Genomic DNA, 16755 nt, shown 5'->3' on the forward strand with positions numbered 1-16755 from the left:
GATGTAAAGTGATATGATCGGACGGTGATGAGAGAGTGTAATTTAAAAAAAAAAAAAGATTTAGTGCGTGCAATTATGAGTTATTATACTATTCACTTTATATTAAATTAATTTATTAACTATTTAAATCAATTATTTATATTTATATTTTATTATTTATAAATTTTAATTGAGTATTTGATATCATAATATTTTTCATATAAGAATAAGATTGAGTTTATATTAAATAAGAAAATAATTTAAATGAATTTTTATAAAATTATGTAATATTTTTATTTTTTTAATGAATATTCAATTTTTTTTATTTCAAGTAAAAAATACATTTTATAAAACAATTAATTAAATTAAATTTTTATGATTTTTGTTTTATTTCATAAGGAGTGTGAAGCAAGTTTAGTAAATTGAGATTCTCACAAGCCCTATATTCCACTTTACATTATATAAAGAAATATAAATAAATTTTAATGTAGCAATCCATTAAAAAATAATAATAATAAGATGATGGGACATTAGGTTGATGTCATGGAAGGAAATCTAGTAATAGAATTAGGTGAACTGGTCTTCCCATTTGACATTCATGTTTCTTTCTAATATTAGTTTTTAGGGAAAATATAAAAAAATATTATCATAATTTTATTAATTTTTTATTTTTAAAATTATAATTTAATTAGTATTATATATATAATATTACATTATTAATAAATATAATTTTTTATTTCTCTTTTAACTTAATAACTATATTTTAAAACATTATTAGAAAATTATCGTTATTTACCAATAAAATGATATTATAAATATTATTTTGATATAAATTAAATTATAAATTTAAAATTAAAATGAGTTAAATTATATTATGTTTTTATTTTTTATTTTATAAAATATTGTATTTTAATTTTAATTATTACTTTGTTTCTGTATCTTATAATTATAATATTTAATTTATGTAAGAAATAATAGGAAGGGGGACAAGGGTTTAGTGACGGTAAACCCTTTTGAAGTGTTTTTTATTGATGGTTAGGTAAGGAGGATTAATTTAAAAAAGGTAATTAAAGTAGTGATTAGTGATGTAATGAAGCCATAGACTGGTTTATTATGAAGTTAAATAATGGGCTTTTCGAATTGATTTTAATTTTAATATACTCATTATTATCATCACAAAAATAAGAATAGAAAAATTAATGACGATAAAACTATCACTTTAATATTTCATTAATTTAAAATATGATATAAAACCAAAATAAGAAAATAATTTAGATTAATTTTTAGAAAATTATATAAGATTTTAATTTTTTTTAAATAAAAAAATAAATTCTTTTATTTTAAATAATAAAATAATAATAATAATAATAATAATGGGGTTTTCCTCGGAGAAACAATGGAGGATGTTTGGATTAGAATATTTAAACCATTGATGGGATAAGGAGGGTGGGTCTACCAATGGATGATGGGTTGTGAAGAAAAGGCAAAATGGGTCCATTGAATTCTCGGACCCAAAAATAGGTGGAAACTATTGGCACTAGATAGCTACATTGGGTGATTTGCCTTGTTAAGTTCTTTTTTTCAGTTGCAACTTTTAGCCAAAGACACTCAAAAGTGAAACAAAAGAAGAGGGTCACTACCATCAGCTTGCTTGCCTCCCACACCCACATGTTCATTTACTGTTCCTTGCACTTTTTGCTGGAATTGGGACCCAATGCCCACTAAGTTTTTATCTTCATCAGTTCATGGCCATGGCCAGGCCTATTCAGACCCTAGCCCATGTTTCTTGTTAGGCCCATGGGAGCTGATTGAACCTCACTTGGATACACGATACAAGTGATGATGAGTTGCTGTTGACCCAAATCCAATCTCAAATGTTGAAAATCAAACTTAGCTCACACTACACAATAATGTACTGTTTTGAAAGAAATTCTTTTGAAAAAATAAAAAATATAAATAAATTGAAAAAAATTAGTTGAATGAATATGTCAAAGAATTTTTTAATCTTTTTATATTTATTTTATTTGTTCTAAATAAAATTAGATTATATTTTTAAACTTTTTTTAGTTTGATTATTTAGTTTTTTAATTAATTGAATATTAAAGATTAATGCGATTAATAAATTTAAATTAAATTTATTTTTTATGTAAATTTAGACATTTAGTGATCTGCTGATGGTGTGGTTTAGTGAGTACCTATTAAATTTTTCAAAGACTTGCTAATAAACCATACTGATTTATACACTACCAGCATCCAAAGTAAAATTTAAAGATAAAATATATCCACAGGTTTACCTTGATTGTAAATAATAAATTAATAAATTTAAGAGATTTTAAATTTTACTCTTTCGATCTCTAATTTTTATTTTTAAAAAAATAAAAAAAATATTTTAAATATACTGCTAATATAGCATTAAAAATAATTTAAAATCAAATTTATGTTTGAATAATAAGAATATTAACATAATAAAAATATTTTTTTATAAATATATTTTTAATAGCTATTTATTTACTTCCAAAATTATATACCAATAAATTTTAATTTATTAATGTTAAAATCGTTGATTTACGAAATTAACAACTTTTAAATTCAAACTTTAATTATATTAAAAATATTAAAATCACGTAGATCCATGCACATGTTCATTGAAGTAATTTAAGCGTGAAAAAATTAATGTTTATTTCACTAGAAGAATCACTAACAAAGATAATAATTAATTATTTTTATAGATAAATTTAATAAAGTTAGCTTTTATAATTATGATCATAAGATGAGTCAGATAGGCTGACTGGATTTCAGATAGTGAGGTGAATTGGTCAAAATCTAGAGAAAAGAAGAAAAGGGAAGGAAAAATCATCAGGAAAATCCCACTGACAAGCACAAAGGCAAAAGACAAATCCACTATCCACCACCAACACATGATTTTCCTTTTTTTAAAAAAAAAAATGAAAAATTACAAGGAAATTTCATGAACTTTGAAAGTGCAATTAAACAAGCAATCTACAGAGAGCAACAACACGTATCCAACAACAGAAAAGCAAAAATCTTTTGTTTTCTGAAAATTTGTATTCGCATCATATTATATATACAATTATTAAATTTTTTTATTATTTCATTATTATAATGAGATAAACAGTATAATAAAAATAAATACTCATCGAAAATATTTTTTTTTAATAAATTAATTCAAATAAAATATCACTCGTAATTATAAAAAAAATCTTTATGTTTATAAAAAGATTTTTCTTTTTTTAAAAAAAGCCCTCAAATGTGTAATTACCTTAGAATTAATGGTTAGTGGCAACATAACACAAGAAAATTAGGTGATACACTTTTTGCTACTTGTCGTTTTTGTTTATTATAATTATTGAGCATGGTGGTGCATGCATCAGCTGAAGATAAAGTATCCTTTATAAAAGAAAAACTAAACCCAAGAAATTGAGAGTGTCGGCTAAGAAATTCAAAAAGTGAAAAATTTACTTAGATTTAATTTGTGATGTTTTAAATTAAATAGTATTATCTTTGTTTCATAATGTATGTTGTTTTATGTTTGTTTACCTAAATAAATAATTTTAATTTTAATTTTAAAAAGATTATTATATGGTCATGTTTTTTTTACAATAAGAATTTATTATACATAATTGTAAAATAATTGATAAAAGTATATATCAGTTTGTTATATTAATAAAATAAATATAAAATTATAATTAATTTATTATATAATGTATATTTAAAATATAATTATTTTATGCATATATATATTTTTTATCATATAATAATAAATTTTATAACTAGTTTATTATTATATTATATTATATTTATATTGACTTGAGCACTAATTCACTCTTATGATATGATAATTAGAAGTATTGTATGATTTGATGTGAAATTTGAGTGGTTTGACCCAATCATGTTTTTTTTTTTTTAATTATTTTTTTGTCCTTTTAGAAAATGTTTTAATTATAAAAAATATATTAAAATTAAAAAATTATTAAATATTCATTATATTAGTTTTAATTATTAAATATTTATTATTTAGTTATTAAATATATTAAAAGTTTAAAGTTTTTTTTTTTAAATTGAGAATCACGTATACTTTTTAATAAAGTTAAATAATTAATTTATCAATTAAGCTTATAATAACTTTAGACGTAAATTTATAGTTTGGCTTCAGGATGTGCGATGTATATTTCATTTGGCTTCAGTAGAATCTGAATTTTAAAATTTATAGTTTTTTTTTCCAAAAAAAAAATCAATGTTTAAAGTTAATTGATTAAATTAAGGGGATAATATCCATCAAAATTATAAATTTTGTTTTTTTTTTACAATTATATATTTAATTTTTTTCATAAAAATACTCTATATTAATAATATTTTTACAATTTATTATTCACATAAAAAATTAATGGAAAAACTCATATTTAACTTAAGAAACTCTCATATTAATAAAAAAAAGATATATAAGATGGAAAGAAGACGAAGCGTATAGATATGGTAGATGGTGAGGTAGAATCTTATTGATTTAAGAATATTATTATTATCATATGGCAAGGATACCATACCATTGCAAGAATTGAGACACATCATATCCACATATCTCTTGTCATGTGAGCGGTATTCGGTTCAAATCGAAAAAATTGATCAAATCGAATCGATTTGAAAATTTAGTTCGATTTTTTATATATTTCAGTTCGGTTCAGTTTTTAATTTTAGAAATTTCGGTTATTTCGGTTCGGTTCGGTTTTGATCAGAAAAAAATCGAAAAAATTAAACCGAACCGATTAGTGATAATAATATAGAGAAATTAAATTATATTAAAATTAAAATATTTTAATTAAATTTTAAAATATTAAAAATAAAGTATAAAAAATAAAAAAATTATTAAAAATTGAAACCGATCTAACCGAACCAAATCGAACTGAATCAGACCGATTCAGTTCGATTCGGTTTCTGACCAAAATCGATTCGATTCGATTTCTGACCAAAATCGATTCGATTCAATTTCTGACCAAAATTGATTCGATTCGATTTTAATAAACACTAAAATTTCAATTTTTGATTTATTCGGTTCGGTTCGGTTTTAAACCGAACCGACCAAATGCTCACCCTAGTCATCAGAACACCAATAATTTAGTTCACCTTTATCACTTACCATATCTAAAAACCTTTATTTTATCAAAAAATAATAAAAAATTGTCAATTAAATAGAAATAAATTTCATTTTAAAATTTTTTACTTAAATTATCTCAACCAAACATCTATTTTCATATTTTTTAAAAAATTTTAGATTATCTAATTGAGGTTTAAATTCATAGTTTATGAATTTTGACTAAAAAAATTTCATAAACCAAGTGTTGAGAATATTCTTCAATTCAAGTTTTCATGTTATCTTTTGTGCTTAAATAATCCAAACTTGTCCATTGTCTCTGATGCTTCCACAAGTTAAAGATTCTGTACCACAATTGTAGAGGATATTAATTTTTCACATCTTAAAATTATTGAAATTATTATTTAGCCTCTAATTTGATCATTATTAACATTTGGGTCCTCGTAATTTTAAATTAAACTAATTTAATATTCTACTTTCGCCGCATAATTAAATTATTAAGTAATGAATGATACCGAGAATCAATCACCTATTGCCACTTGGAACTCCGCTAGGAATACTCTCTTTCTGTAAAGTACAACACTTTATAAAGTGAGATAATTTGTAATTTAATTTTTATACTATAAAAAAATTAGAAAATAAATATTTTATTATTTAATTTATATAGTATAAAAAAATTTATTAATTGATTTTTTTAATTTTATAAAAATTATTTAATTTTTTTGATTAAAAATATTTTAATTCTTTTTAAAATTTAATAGATAAAATTAGTAATAAATAAAATTTTTAAAATTTAAGAATATTTTCAATAAACTAATTAATTAGTAAATTTTATAACGTGGGCAATTGAATTTCATTCCTCAAGAATATTCCCTTATTCCCGCGGTTCTCAGCCTCCAAATCAATCCCACTTTCCTCGTCACAGAAACTTCTTCACGTAATATTTCAATGGCATCCAATTCAGAAATCCTTCCTTTTTCCTCGTATAAATACCCTCTGCTTCTCTCCCTAGTCCTCACAACCCAAGAAATTGTTGAAGATACAAACTTTCTTGCCTGCTTTTTCTTGCATTTTTCTTTCTGTAACCTGCAATGGCCGGGATTGTGGTGGTTTTTGATTTCGACAAGACCATCATTGACGTTGATAGCGATAACTGGGTCTTAGACGAACTGGGTTTCACAGATTTGTTCAATCAACTTCTTCCTACCATGCCCTGGAACTCTCTCATGGTATATATTACTATATAAATTCTTGCATGTTTTCTTGTCGTTTTTAATGGCCCTTTTGTCGTTTATTCTTTCAACTCACCAATTGTTCTTCCTTTTTCCTTCTGGTCTCTGGAAATTTCAGGACAGGATGATGAAGGAGCTTCATTCTCAGGGGATAACAATCGAACACATTGTTGAGGTCTTGAAACGAATCCCCATTCACCCTCGGATTGTCCCAGCGATTAAATCAGCTCATGCTTTAGGGTAATTAGCATGGTTTAGCCATTGGAGATAGTTTTCAAGTTAGATGGAGAAATCAGTTGACTAATTATTTTACTCATTACATGTTTGTGTTTACGTTCAGGTGTGAGTTGAGGATTGTAAGTGATGCAAATATGTTCTTCATTGAGACAATACTGAATCATCTTGGGTTAAGGGATTGCTTCTCAGAAATCAACACAAACCCAGGATTTGTTGATGAAGAAGGGAGGTTAAGGATCTTCCCTTACCATGATTTCACTCAATCTTCCCATGGCTGCAGCCGCTGCCCACCAAATATGTGCAAGGTATATAATTTATTTCATACTTTATTCTTTTGCTTAATTAATTATTGAACTTCTCCCGAGAATTCTAGATATTTAACTAGAAACACAAGGAGCTGGAGCCGGACACACGCAAGCCCCACATGTTTTATGCTAAGAAAAGTTAATTTGGAGAAGATTAGTTCATTGGATCCAGAATGTCTGGAACATACATGTTTCTACACATATACACAAGTGGTTTCTTATTCTAGGTTCTTGTCGACGTGTGTCCCTAGTGACCTCAGCATTTACAGCTTATGGGTTCCATGTATTTGATAATTTAATTTTGAGTCAATAATCTTAATTTAAAGTTCTAATTTTTGGGATTATAATATGCTTTAGGGTCTCATCATTGAAAGAATCCAGGCTTCCATAGCAAAGGAGGGAAACAAGAAAATCATATATCTTGGTGATGGTATTGGTGATTATTGCCCCAGCCTGAAGCTTACAGAAGCAGATTATCTCATGCCAAGGAAGAATTTTCCTGTGTGGGATTTGATTTGCAAGAATCCTATGCTTATAAAGGCAGAAATTCATGAATGGACAGATGGGGAGGAGCTAGAACGTGTATTGCTTGAGATTATTGGTGCAAGTTCTTCCATGGAAGACAAGTCTGCTGCTCAGACACTCTCGTCTGCTGATTGCAAATTGCAGACTATTTCAATAGGTGCCCATGAAGCCTTGCCTAAAGCTCTTTCTGTTCCTCAGTAAGCTTTTGCAACCCAAATGCTGGCAGATGCCACCACACCTACCAAGTTGACAGAATTTTTCTCTATCCCTCTCTAGTTTAACAAGAAGCAAGCAATTATTGTGTAATGCTGCTTTTGATCAAGAATTGGATCAAGAAATGAATCAAAATGCCAATGTGCTTTAACTTTGTAAAAGTTGCTGGTCTCTGCTTGTTTCTTAATTCCTCTTTAGCATTTGCAGGGAACATTACTGAACGTTAAGCTATGTCTAATTATAAACATATGTGGAGGTAGCTGTTAAATAAAAAACTTCCATGAGATGAAAAAGAATAAAATTTCCAATATAATTGCAGAGAACATAAACTTCTGATTCTGAGAATAGGCTTTTCACTGTCATACTAGACTCAAGATGGGCAGAATCAGCATCAAGAAAGAATAAAGATTATGCAATTGAGAGTTTCAATAGCTCTTTAAGATTCCTGAAGCAAAATTTCAAGAGAATATATTCCATTCCCCCTTTTAGAACTTCCAATCCTTAGTTCCTGGAATTTTCCAGACATTAAACTGAACCTCATAAAGGACTATTATGCATCTTGGGCTTGTGTTGGCTGCAGCTGCCAGAGTTCTCAAACTTCAAGAAAGTATTTTGTAATTGCCATGGCAGGCTGGTAGCCTTAAGTTAATTATAAAATTGGAAATTCAGGAGACTTCCACCATCTTCTTCTGAGAGATGAACCAGTTTTCCAAGGGCTTAGAAAAATCTTAGACATGTATGCAAAAATATACTGTATAAACTGGTTTAACTTGTATAAATGCTAGGTTCAATATCCATAAATTAATAATTATTTGATTTATTGTAATCAGACATTTAAAATTAAAAAAAGATTAATATTTAATTACAAAAATTCTAGATAGTTATAAAGTTGTACTATTCATTGATAAAACTATCAATAGATAAGCTAAATACTTTTCGTTTTATTGTTATTAGATCACAATTGCGGTAAAAAAATTTAATTTTTTATTTTTAAAAGGATTTATTGATATACATCCATCTTTATTTAAAATATTATTTATTTATTAATATATACCATCAGATTTGAAATAGATTAATTACAATTTTACGCTGGTGTGCCTAGAGTACATTGGTTTATGATAAGCAATTTTTCCTTTAAATTGGAGGAGAAATTTGTTTATGGTGAGGGAAAACTGGCAAAGTGAAAATAAAAAAAATAAATTGTGGCATCAATTCATAAAATTTTCAATCTTGCCCCATATTTGAGTTTTAATTGGACTAAACTCGAGGCTAATCCCTCTATTTTGATTAAATTCAGTATGCATCATAAAAATAGTACTATAAAGACTAATACATTATTAATTTAAAGGATCTTATATCATAAAATTTTAAACCTCGAGCAGCAAAACTAAGCCTTGGAACCCTAATCAAGTCTTGTATCTTTCTAGGATCAGGCTGAATGGGTGTCCACCCTTTTGAACAATATTACAGTTTTTTTACCCATACAGCAAAAATTATTCTGTGCTCATCATGATTGGTTAACAATATCAGGAAACTCTATTGCAAAGTTCTTGTTAGAGTTCTTTCTGCAACTAGACCAGTATTCAGCTACAAGCTTAGAGAAGCTAGAGTTAATCTCCATCAGCTTTGAAGGTTCATCGTACTCCAACAAATTCCCTGCAAATCAAAAAATTTACTCAACATTTTACAGGCAGGAGTGTTTTTTGTTTTTTTTCTGCCAAAAATATACATCATTTCATTTTATTTTCTTTTAATATTGAAAAGATGGTTAAAAAGAACAAGAGATATACCATAAGAGAGGACCATAACCATGTCACTGTCTATAACAGTTGGAACTCTGTGCGCCACTGTTATCACCGTGCATTCCAAGAACTGTTTTCTGATGATTCTTTGTAGAATGGCATCAGTAGCAGAGTCAATGGATGCAGTAGCTTCATCCAGAACTAAAATTCTGTTTCTCCTTAGAAGAACTCTTCCTAGGCAAAAGAGTTGGCGTTGCCCAGCACTCCAGTTTTCACCTTCATCACTTACTGCAAAATTGACCAGAACACTTAATCTTCACTTCAGCTTTAAAACTTGAGTAATAGAAATGGGCAACTTAAAGGAGTTGTTCCCATTTCTTTCCTATTTTCTGGGGATTCTTTAAGTTGTTTTTAGATGGTATTTTCACTTGATGAAGTATACTGACCTGATGAGTCCAATTGGTTAGGTAGGCTGCTGATTGTTTCCTTAAGCTGACACTTTTCTAAAGCCTGCAAGTGAAAAGCTTGTAATATATGTAGTTGATGTGTTTGTAAATGAAAAAGAAAAGGGATTAAGGGGAATCAATTGGCTCACCTCCCATATTTCATGGTCAGAGTACAGGCCTAAAGGATCCAAGTTCGTTCGAACACTCCCCCTGAAAAGTGTTGGCTCCTGAGGGATGATACTGAGCTTCATCCTCAAATCCTTGAGACCAATGGAACATATGTCAAGTCCATCTATAAGAATTTGGCCACTTGCAGGCTCGACTAAGCGAAACAATGCACTGATTAGAGTGGTTTTGCCACTTCCAGTTCTCCCTACAACTCCTACTCTAGTCCCTTCCTTGAATGTGCAGTTGATTCCCTTGAGAACTAGTGGAGCATTTGGACGATATCTTATCTGAAGAAAAAAAAAATGAAGAATATGTATATTGCTGTAAAAGGCACAGATATGTAATGCACGTGTAAGATAAATAGTTCTAGGAATCAATTTCAGGAGACATTAAGTCTTGAAACGCCATTTGATTTTCAGAAAGCTCAGTCATTCAAAGCATGATTTTCCCAAGTCTGAGGATCCTATCACCTTCAACTCTTGAAGCTCTATCCTACCCTTGAAGGGCCAGGAAGATTGAGGCCTTTTGTCTTCCACAATTGCTGGAGGTTCTGGTGGAATATGCATGAACTGCTTGATCCGTTCGACTGATATCATGTAGTTGGCTAAGTTGCAATACCAACGTGTCAAGAAAACTTGGGTGCCAGTAAGCGACAATGCATAAGACAACGAAAGTCCCACAAGTCCTGCAGACCAAAAATTGTAGTTCATATTGTTTCGAAAATATCGTGAAAACTCCATTTGTATAGAATCAGTATTACCTGGAGCTAGAACACCTTTGGGAAGCAACACAAGTAGAAGACAGGCAGAGAATAAAGTCACATTCTGCATTGCCTCTATTCTCATAATTAGCCATTCCAAGGCCCCATTAGAATGGAAGAAAAGCACAGCATCCTTGTCCACAAGCTTTAGGTAGTTTTGGAAGAACCTATCCACCATTTTGAAAGCTCTTATTGTCACTACACCAAGTGAGGTCTCAGCTGCATAATTCATAACAGGGGCTTTTGTCGTACCGTTGATCCTTATCAATTCCCTTGCAGAGGCTAAATAATAATCCTTTTAAGTTGGAACAACAGATGAAATGAGCTCAGATATCCCTTCTGTTAGAAATTAGATGAAATAAAGAAGTTGAAAGTTATATCTACCTGAACATATTTTGAACCTACTAAGGCAAGAATGGCTACAATGAGAACCTGCCATGTGACTGAGGCCATAATTCCTATTATTGATATAAGCTCTATAACAGGAGCCACCACAAAGACAAAGGAGAAAGGAATGTCAAAATCCAAAACACTCAAATCAGATGAAGCCTGCAAAGTATAACAACAGATGAATGTTATTAGAGGTTGAGAAGATACATTCTGCAATCAAGAGCATATACATTAAAGGATGTTTCAAGTTTATGTGAAGCATATTCTTACTCGAGTCAAAATCCTTCCAACTGGGGTAGAATCAAAGAAGAGCATAGGAGCTTTAAAGATTGCATTGGTGAAACCAGAGAAGAAGGATTTAGAAGCTCTTAAGCCCAGATGGGCTGCAAAAAAAGACCTCAAATAAACAAAGGCAGCACTAAGTGTTGATATCAGAGTGTAAACTCCAATCAAAATGCCACTATTCATTTTAGGAATTAGGATGGCATATGCCAGCCAATAAGTTGCAGCTGCCTGAAAAACAACAAAACCAGATTGAGAGAGTATGCAAAGGCATACAAAAAGTCCTCCCTTTGAGACGACAAGATAATCAAGGAATGGCTTCCATCCAACATCTCCAGTCTCCTTCTCTTCCTCTTCTGTCAGCTGCCCTGCAGGCACACCCTTGGTAGGAATCTCCTCTAAATTGTTTTGTTTAGTGGCAGAAGACATATTAGGCTCATCATCTGGCCTAACCGTATCTACATTTAGAACTTGTTTTTTACTTTGATCATTTGAAGGTGCCAATATGGTTACTGAATCTTTATGAGCATTCACAAGCTGTTCAAATGCTGTCCCAGCCTTCAAGAGCTGTTCATAGCTTCCTGATTGAGTAATCTGCCCACCTTCCATGACCTATTAATTGAAAAGGCATTACATAATTGAAATATTTCAAACACATCTGGATAAATCAATGAAACAAATATATTTCTTTGTAACTTGTTTTACCATAATTGTATCCACTGCTGAGAGAAATTCCACTTGGTGAGTCACTAGTATGACAGTTTTGTTTTTGAGAGCAGTCATGACACAGTCCTGCAGTTATATTTTACAAATAAGCTGTTTCTGCACTTATTTCATGATTTTGAATAAGCAAGAAGACCGTTTATTTCTCTCTTACATTGAATAGAATTGCAGCAGTATGTGCATCTACTGCACTAAAAGGATCATCAAGGAGATAGATATCAGCATCACTGTAGACTGCACGGGCAAGCTGAATCCTCTGCTTTTGTCCACCACTTAGATTAAGCCCTCTCTGGCCTATTTCTGTGAGATCTCCATGGCTGAAACTATTTATGTCCTTGTCCAAAGCACATGCTTTTATGGCATTGTCATATTTAGCCTTGTCCATTGTGCTTCCATAGAGTATGTTATCACGAATAGTTCCACTTTGAATCCAAGAAGTTTGAGAAACATAGGCAATGGATCCAAACACATTAACCTGATAGCAAATGTAAAAGAATATCCATCTGTTATCGATACAAACATATGCTTAAAAGTCGAGATAATCAATGTGTTTATTTTGTAACTCACAGTTCCTGAAATTTTGGGCATCTCCCCAAGGATGGCAAATAGAAGTGAAGATTTTCCAGCCCCAACTGGCCCACAAATTGCACATTTTTGCCCCCATTTGACGTCCAGGTTCACATCTCCTAAAGTTGGTTTCATTAGTTCAGGATCCCAGCTGAATTTACCTCTTTGAATGCCAACACTTGTATCTGAGTTGTGAGATGGAATTGTCCTTAAGCTTTCAATCTTGAGCTCATCATCAAGTAGAAAATTATTGATTCTATCAAAGGACACCTTGACTTGGATCATAACAGAAAGAGCCTCAGGTATATTTCTGACAGGCTCTGCCATTCCCCTTAATGTTGCTAGAACAGTGAAAATGGTGCTAGCATTCAATGGAGCACTCCTGAAAAGAGCACATCCCAAGAAGATGACAGAAGAAATGATTGTTGGAGATAACCAATATAAAAGAGTACTGTAGGCCTTCTTGAACTGTGCTTCAGCCAACCATTTAAATTCATTGTCTCGACGGGATTCAATAAAGCTCTTGAACTTGTCTTCCCATGATTGTAACTTTATGATTTTCATGCTGTTCAGAATCTCAGAAGTAGCTCTGAGTCGTTCATCCTGAGCAATCATAAATTCATATTGACATTTTTGTAGAAATCTTGCAAATGGGACATTGAGAACTCCACATACGAGGAGAGGGACTAATCCAAGAAGTGCACCAAGACCAACGATCCCAAAAAGAATGACAACGGATAGAAACAGTTGCAATACAAGACTCCATGTTACATGAAACCACCAAGGAAATTCCCCCATTCGGTAGGCATCAACTGCAATATAATTCACAATCTCACCAGTTGAATGCCTTCTTCTTCCCAAACTTGAAAGTTTGAGCTGCTTTTGGTAGACTGCCACCATTAAGGCTGATCTCATTCTCATTCCTGACAGTCTTGACAGGAAAAAGCAATGCCTTTGAGAAAAGGACTCAACTATCTTTACAAGAACTAGACATGCTACAATAGAAAGACCATGGTACAGGTTCTGCTCATCAAGATTGGAGTAACTTACAAAAGCATATAACAGGAGGGGTTGAAGTACAACTGCAATTGTCCTAAGCAAAGCACATACACCTATAAATATATTTTCTCTGAGATGTACATTTGCGACAGTGCAAAGAACCAAGTTCCTAGTGTTGTTTGGATTCTTTTCTCTAACAAGGGAATCCCATGCATGAGCAAACTTACGGTAGGCTACATTAGCTTCATGTTCAGGAACTAAAGAAGGGATATCATGGAGATTTAATGGTTTTGAGTAGCCTAATTTAAGCAAAGAATTAATCCAAGAAAATGTCAATTTGCTGAGAAAACTGGCCTGGGCTAGTTTTGATTGATCCTTTACCTCCTTTTCTCCTAATAGAGGTTCACGTATGCTCTCATCTAAGGGTTGTTGAGTAGTAAAATGACTGAAATTTCTAACAGCACAAAATAGAAGCAAAAGGTTTACAGGCCATGGCAGAATGTCAAGAACTTGGATGCTACGTGCTCCAGCTAAAATTTCAATATTTATAGCTGAAGCCAATAAACAAAAAGACACCCACCATAGACTAATGAGAACTGTATTCCATTTGGATTTTGCAACAAGCAGGGAAACTGCCAAGGAAATCCAAACTAGTCCTCTGACAAGGAAAACTAACCAGCCCAAGCGATTAAACCTATCGTTTTCGGCTATTATATCCCATAATCCAACACCAAGGTATGCTATGCTAATAAGAGCACAACAGACTGAAACCATCACAAAGATCCAGTCTCTTCTATTTCTTCTACTGACATGACGTTTTCTGATAGAATCCACAAGCAAAAAAAGATAGAAGACCCCAAGGAATAGCAGATTTATGACATCTACGATGATTGTTTGTGTGCAAGGAGAACCCAAATCAAGCTCCCCCTTACAAATCCAAGAAAGTCCCCCTGCATAAGCAAGTGATAAACCAATAAGATTTGAAAGTTCTTACTTCATTGTTACTTTCACAAACAGCATATATGCACTTCAGACAAGTAAAACAAGTACAACATTAAAACTCAAGGCTACCATATTCAACCATAAGATAGAGAGAGAGGAACCATAAGATAGAGAGAGAGGAATCATATCAACAAAGCAGATGTTAAAGAATATTAAGCAAGGACACAGAGAAACGTTGTTCTGTGCTGAGTATCAATGCCATGCTTCTTTTTCAAGAACAACACCAGGAGCACCCAGAGTTGATCAGAAAAGCCTCATTTTATTTTTTCAGATGGATGGGAAAAAAAGAAATAAATTGTTTTATACGACAAAAGAAATAAAGAATCTGGATGCAGAACTTAGCAAAGCTACTGTCTTCACAGAAGGTACATAGAACAGCCACAACACTAAAGAGCCAAGATAGGAAACGAACAAAAATGAAGAAATAAAAGGTTGTAGGTACCAAGTGAACTCTCCAAGAATGCCATCAATGAAGAAACTTTCCGTGATCAGAGTTCTGCTCTAGTTGCAGCAGGCAGCCTATACAATAAAGAGCAACTTCATTCAAAGAAGGTTCAAGGTAACTGCAGCCCCAGCAAAACTCCAAGAGTCACTATTTAATCATTCATGCATACAAAATATACACGACTCCTTTTAAACTTCACTATTTAATCATTCATGCATACAAAATAACACGACTCCTTTTAAACTTCTTTTTGGCTGCATTTTCTTAAATTCTTGTTTGGTGGCTCTTGTCCGTTGTTTGAGGGTCAAAACTGTTTATTATGGGTTTTCTTTGCCTGCAAATTTAAATCTGAACACCAAATTCATAAATGTACTTGTGCAGAGATCTCAAGATCCAAAAACTTTACAAAATTGATTCGAAATAAATATACCCAGATAGCATAAATAATTGAACTCCATAAAAATCATTGAATTAAAGAAACGTCAGCCACAAACCAGTAATTTAATAAAGGTGGGTTTATCATAAAAACAAAAATGAAGACTTTGACAGGAAAATGCATTACACCAAAACAGCTCTGGCCGCCATGATAATGAGAGGCTGTGATCAGATGTGTTGAAATGCACAGTCAGCATCTTGGGTATGAAGAGTGCAATATTGAAATGGAAGGTGCATTGCATTGATCAGACCTCTGGCTCGAGTCACATTTTAGGGACATGGCCCACAGCCGATGGAATTATGAAATCAATAATCTTTTACAGGGAACCGAAGTCAGAATTTCCGCTGCATGCTAAATATGTGTAAGCATATCGAACATTTATTAAATAATTCTTGTTTTGTACTGCTTGAAAATTATTAAATAATTTTTTTAAAAATAGAAATTAAGAAATTAAAAAATTAAAAGAAAAAAATTAAAAAATTTTCATATTTATTTAGATACATTTATCATTATATTAAGTCTGTGAATATAATTATTAAATAATTTTATAACTCTTTACGTATATTATTTTATTTTTAAAATTAATAAATTTTATATTTTGAATGCAACAAACCATTAATTAATAGATAACTATTTCAAAAGGAAAAGTAATTTGTAATTTAAAACAGTTAAAAATAAATGGAATTGAGAGAAAATAATAAAATAAAATAAAAACTATTTTATATGATTTGAGATGTATGCATGCGTCTCGTCATAAAAAAGGCCTTTTTTACAAACCCTAATTTTCTGTCAATCAATAAAAAAACAAATTATTATTTTTAAAAAACTTTTTGACGAATTTAAATCCAGGACAGATTTTTTTTTCTTTAAATATTTATTAGTTTCAGGGGGCAAAAAAAGTTTAAATTTGTTTTAAGTTCAAAATAATTTTTCGACTTAAATCAAAATTTTCTAAAAGCAAATACAAAATAAAATAATTTATGACAAAAATATTATAATAATATTTCCTAAATTTTGATTAATAAAATATTAATTTTATATTTTTAATCTTGAGACTGAGTGGTACTTATTCAACATTAAATAGGGATAGGTTCTATCATTGAATCTGGGCAGACCGAGCTGGAGAGTGAGGGGCCAAACCTCTTTTAATATATATATATTATAAAAATAAAAATATGAGTAATATTTTTCGTATTT

At 30.8% G+C, this 16755-nt stretch overlaps 2 protein-coding genes across 2 annotated transcripts; one reads left to right on the plus strand and one right to left on the minus strand.

Annotated features, from left to right (window-relative positions):
- Window positions 1–6059: 6059 nt before the first annotated feature.
- LOC110613151 (inorganic pyrophosphatase 1) lies at window positions 6060–7759 on the plus strand. The gene is made up of 4 exons (XM_021754130.2): window positions 6060–6315; window positions 6437–6558; window positions 6659–6860; window positions 7218–7759. Exons 1-4 carry the CDS (start codon window positions 6178–6180, stop codon window positions 7584–7586), a joined length of 831 nt encoding a protein of 276 aa, XP_021609822.1. The 5' UTR covers window positions 6060–6177; the 3' UTR covers window positions 7587–7759.
- A 1153-nt stretch (window positions 7760–8912) lies between these two features.
- Window positions 8913–15703, minus strand: LOC110613376 (ABC transporter C family member 8). Its single transcript, XM_021754462.2, has 13 exons — window positions 15685–15703; window positions 15120–15196; window positions 12677–14625; window positions 12264–12584; window positions 12092–12178; window positions 11375–11998; window positions 11099–11263; window positions 10715–11009; window positions 10425–10639; window positions 9936–10241; window positions 9787–9850; window positions 9389–9628; window positions 8913–9254 (listed from the first exon to the last, which is right to left on the minus strand). The coding sequence occupies exons 2-13, from the start codon at window positions 15142–15144 to the stop codon at window positions 9106–9108; spliced, it is 4440 nt and encodes a 1479-aa protein (XP_021610154.1). The 5' UTR covers window positions 15145–15196; window positions 15685–15703; the 3' UTR covers window positions 8913–9105.
- Between the last annotated feature and the right edge of the window lie 1052 nt (window positions 15704–16755).

This window comes from Manihot esculenta, chromosome 4, assembly GCF_001659605.2.
Source record: "Manihot esculenta cultivar AM560-2 chromosome 4, M.esculenta_v8, whole genome shotgun sequence".
NCBI lineage: Eukaryota > Viridiplantae > Streptophyta > Magnoliopsida > Malpighiales > Euphorbiaceae > Manihot > Manihot esculenta.

Excerpts from the sequence above, each read along its gene's own strand:
- LOC110613151 (XM_021754130.2), top strand. The coding sequence starts at position 6,178 with ATGGCCGGGATTGTGGTGGTTTTTGATTTCGACAAGACCATCATTGAC. Across the intron at positions 6,316-6,436 it reads TGCCCTGGAACTCTCTCATG|GACAGGATGATGAAGGAGCT; the intron begins GTATATATTACT and ends TGGAAATTTCAG. Across the intron at positions 6,861-7,217 it reads GCCCACCAAATATGTGCAAG|GGTCTCATCATTGAAAGAAT; the intron begins GTATATAATTTA and ends AATATGCTTTAG.
- LOC110613376 (XM_021754462.2), bottom strand. The coding sequence starts at position 15,144 with ATGGCATTCTTGGAGAGTTCACTTG. Across the intron at positions 14,626-15,119 it reads ATTCTTGGAGAGTTCACTTG|GGGGACTTTCTTGGATTTGT; the intron begins GTACCTACAACC and ends TTGCTTATGCAG. Across the intron at positions 9,255-9,388 it reads GGTTATGGTCCTCTCTTATG|GGAATTTGTTGGAGTACGAT; the intron begins GTATATCTCTTG and ends TTTGATTTGCAG.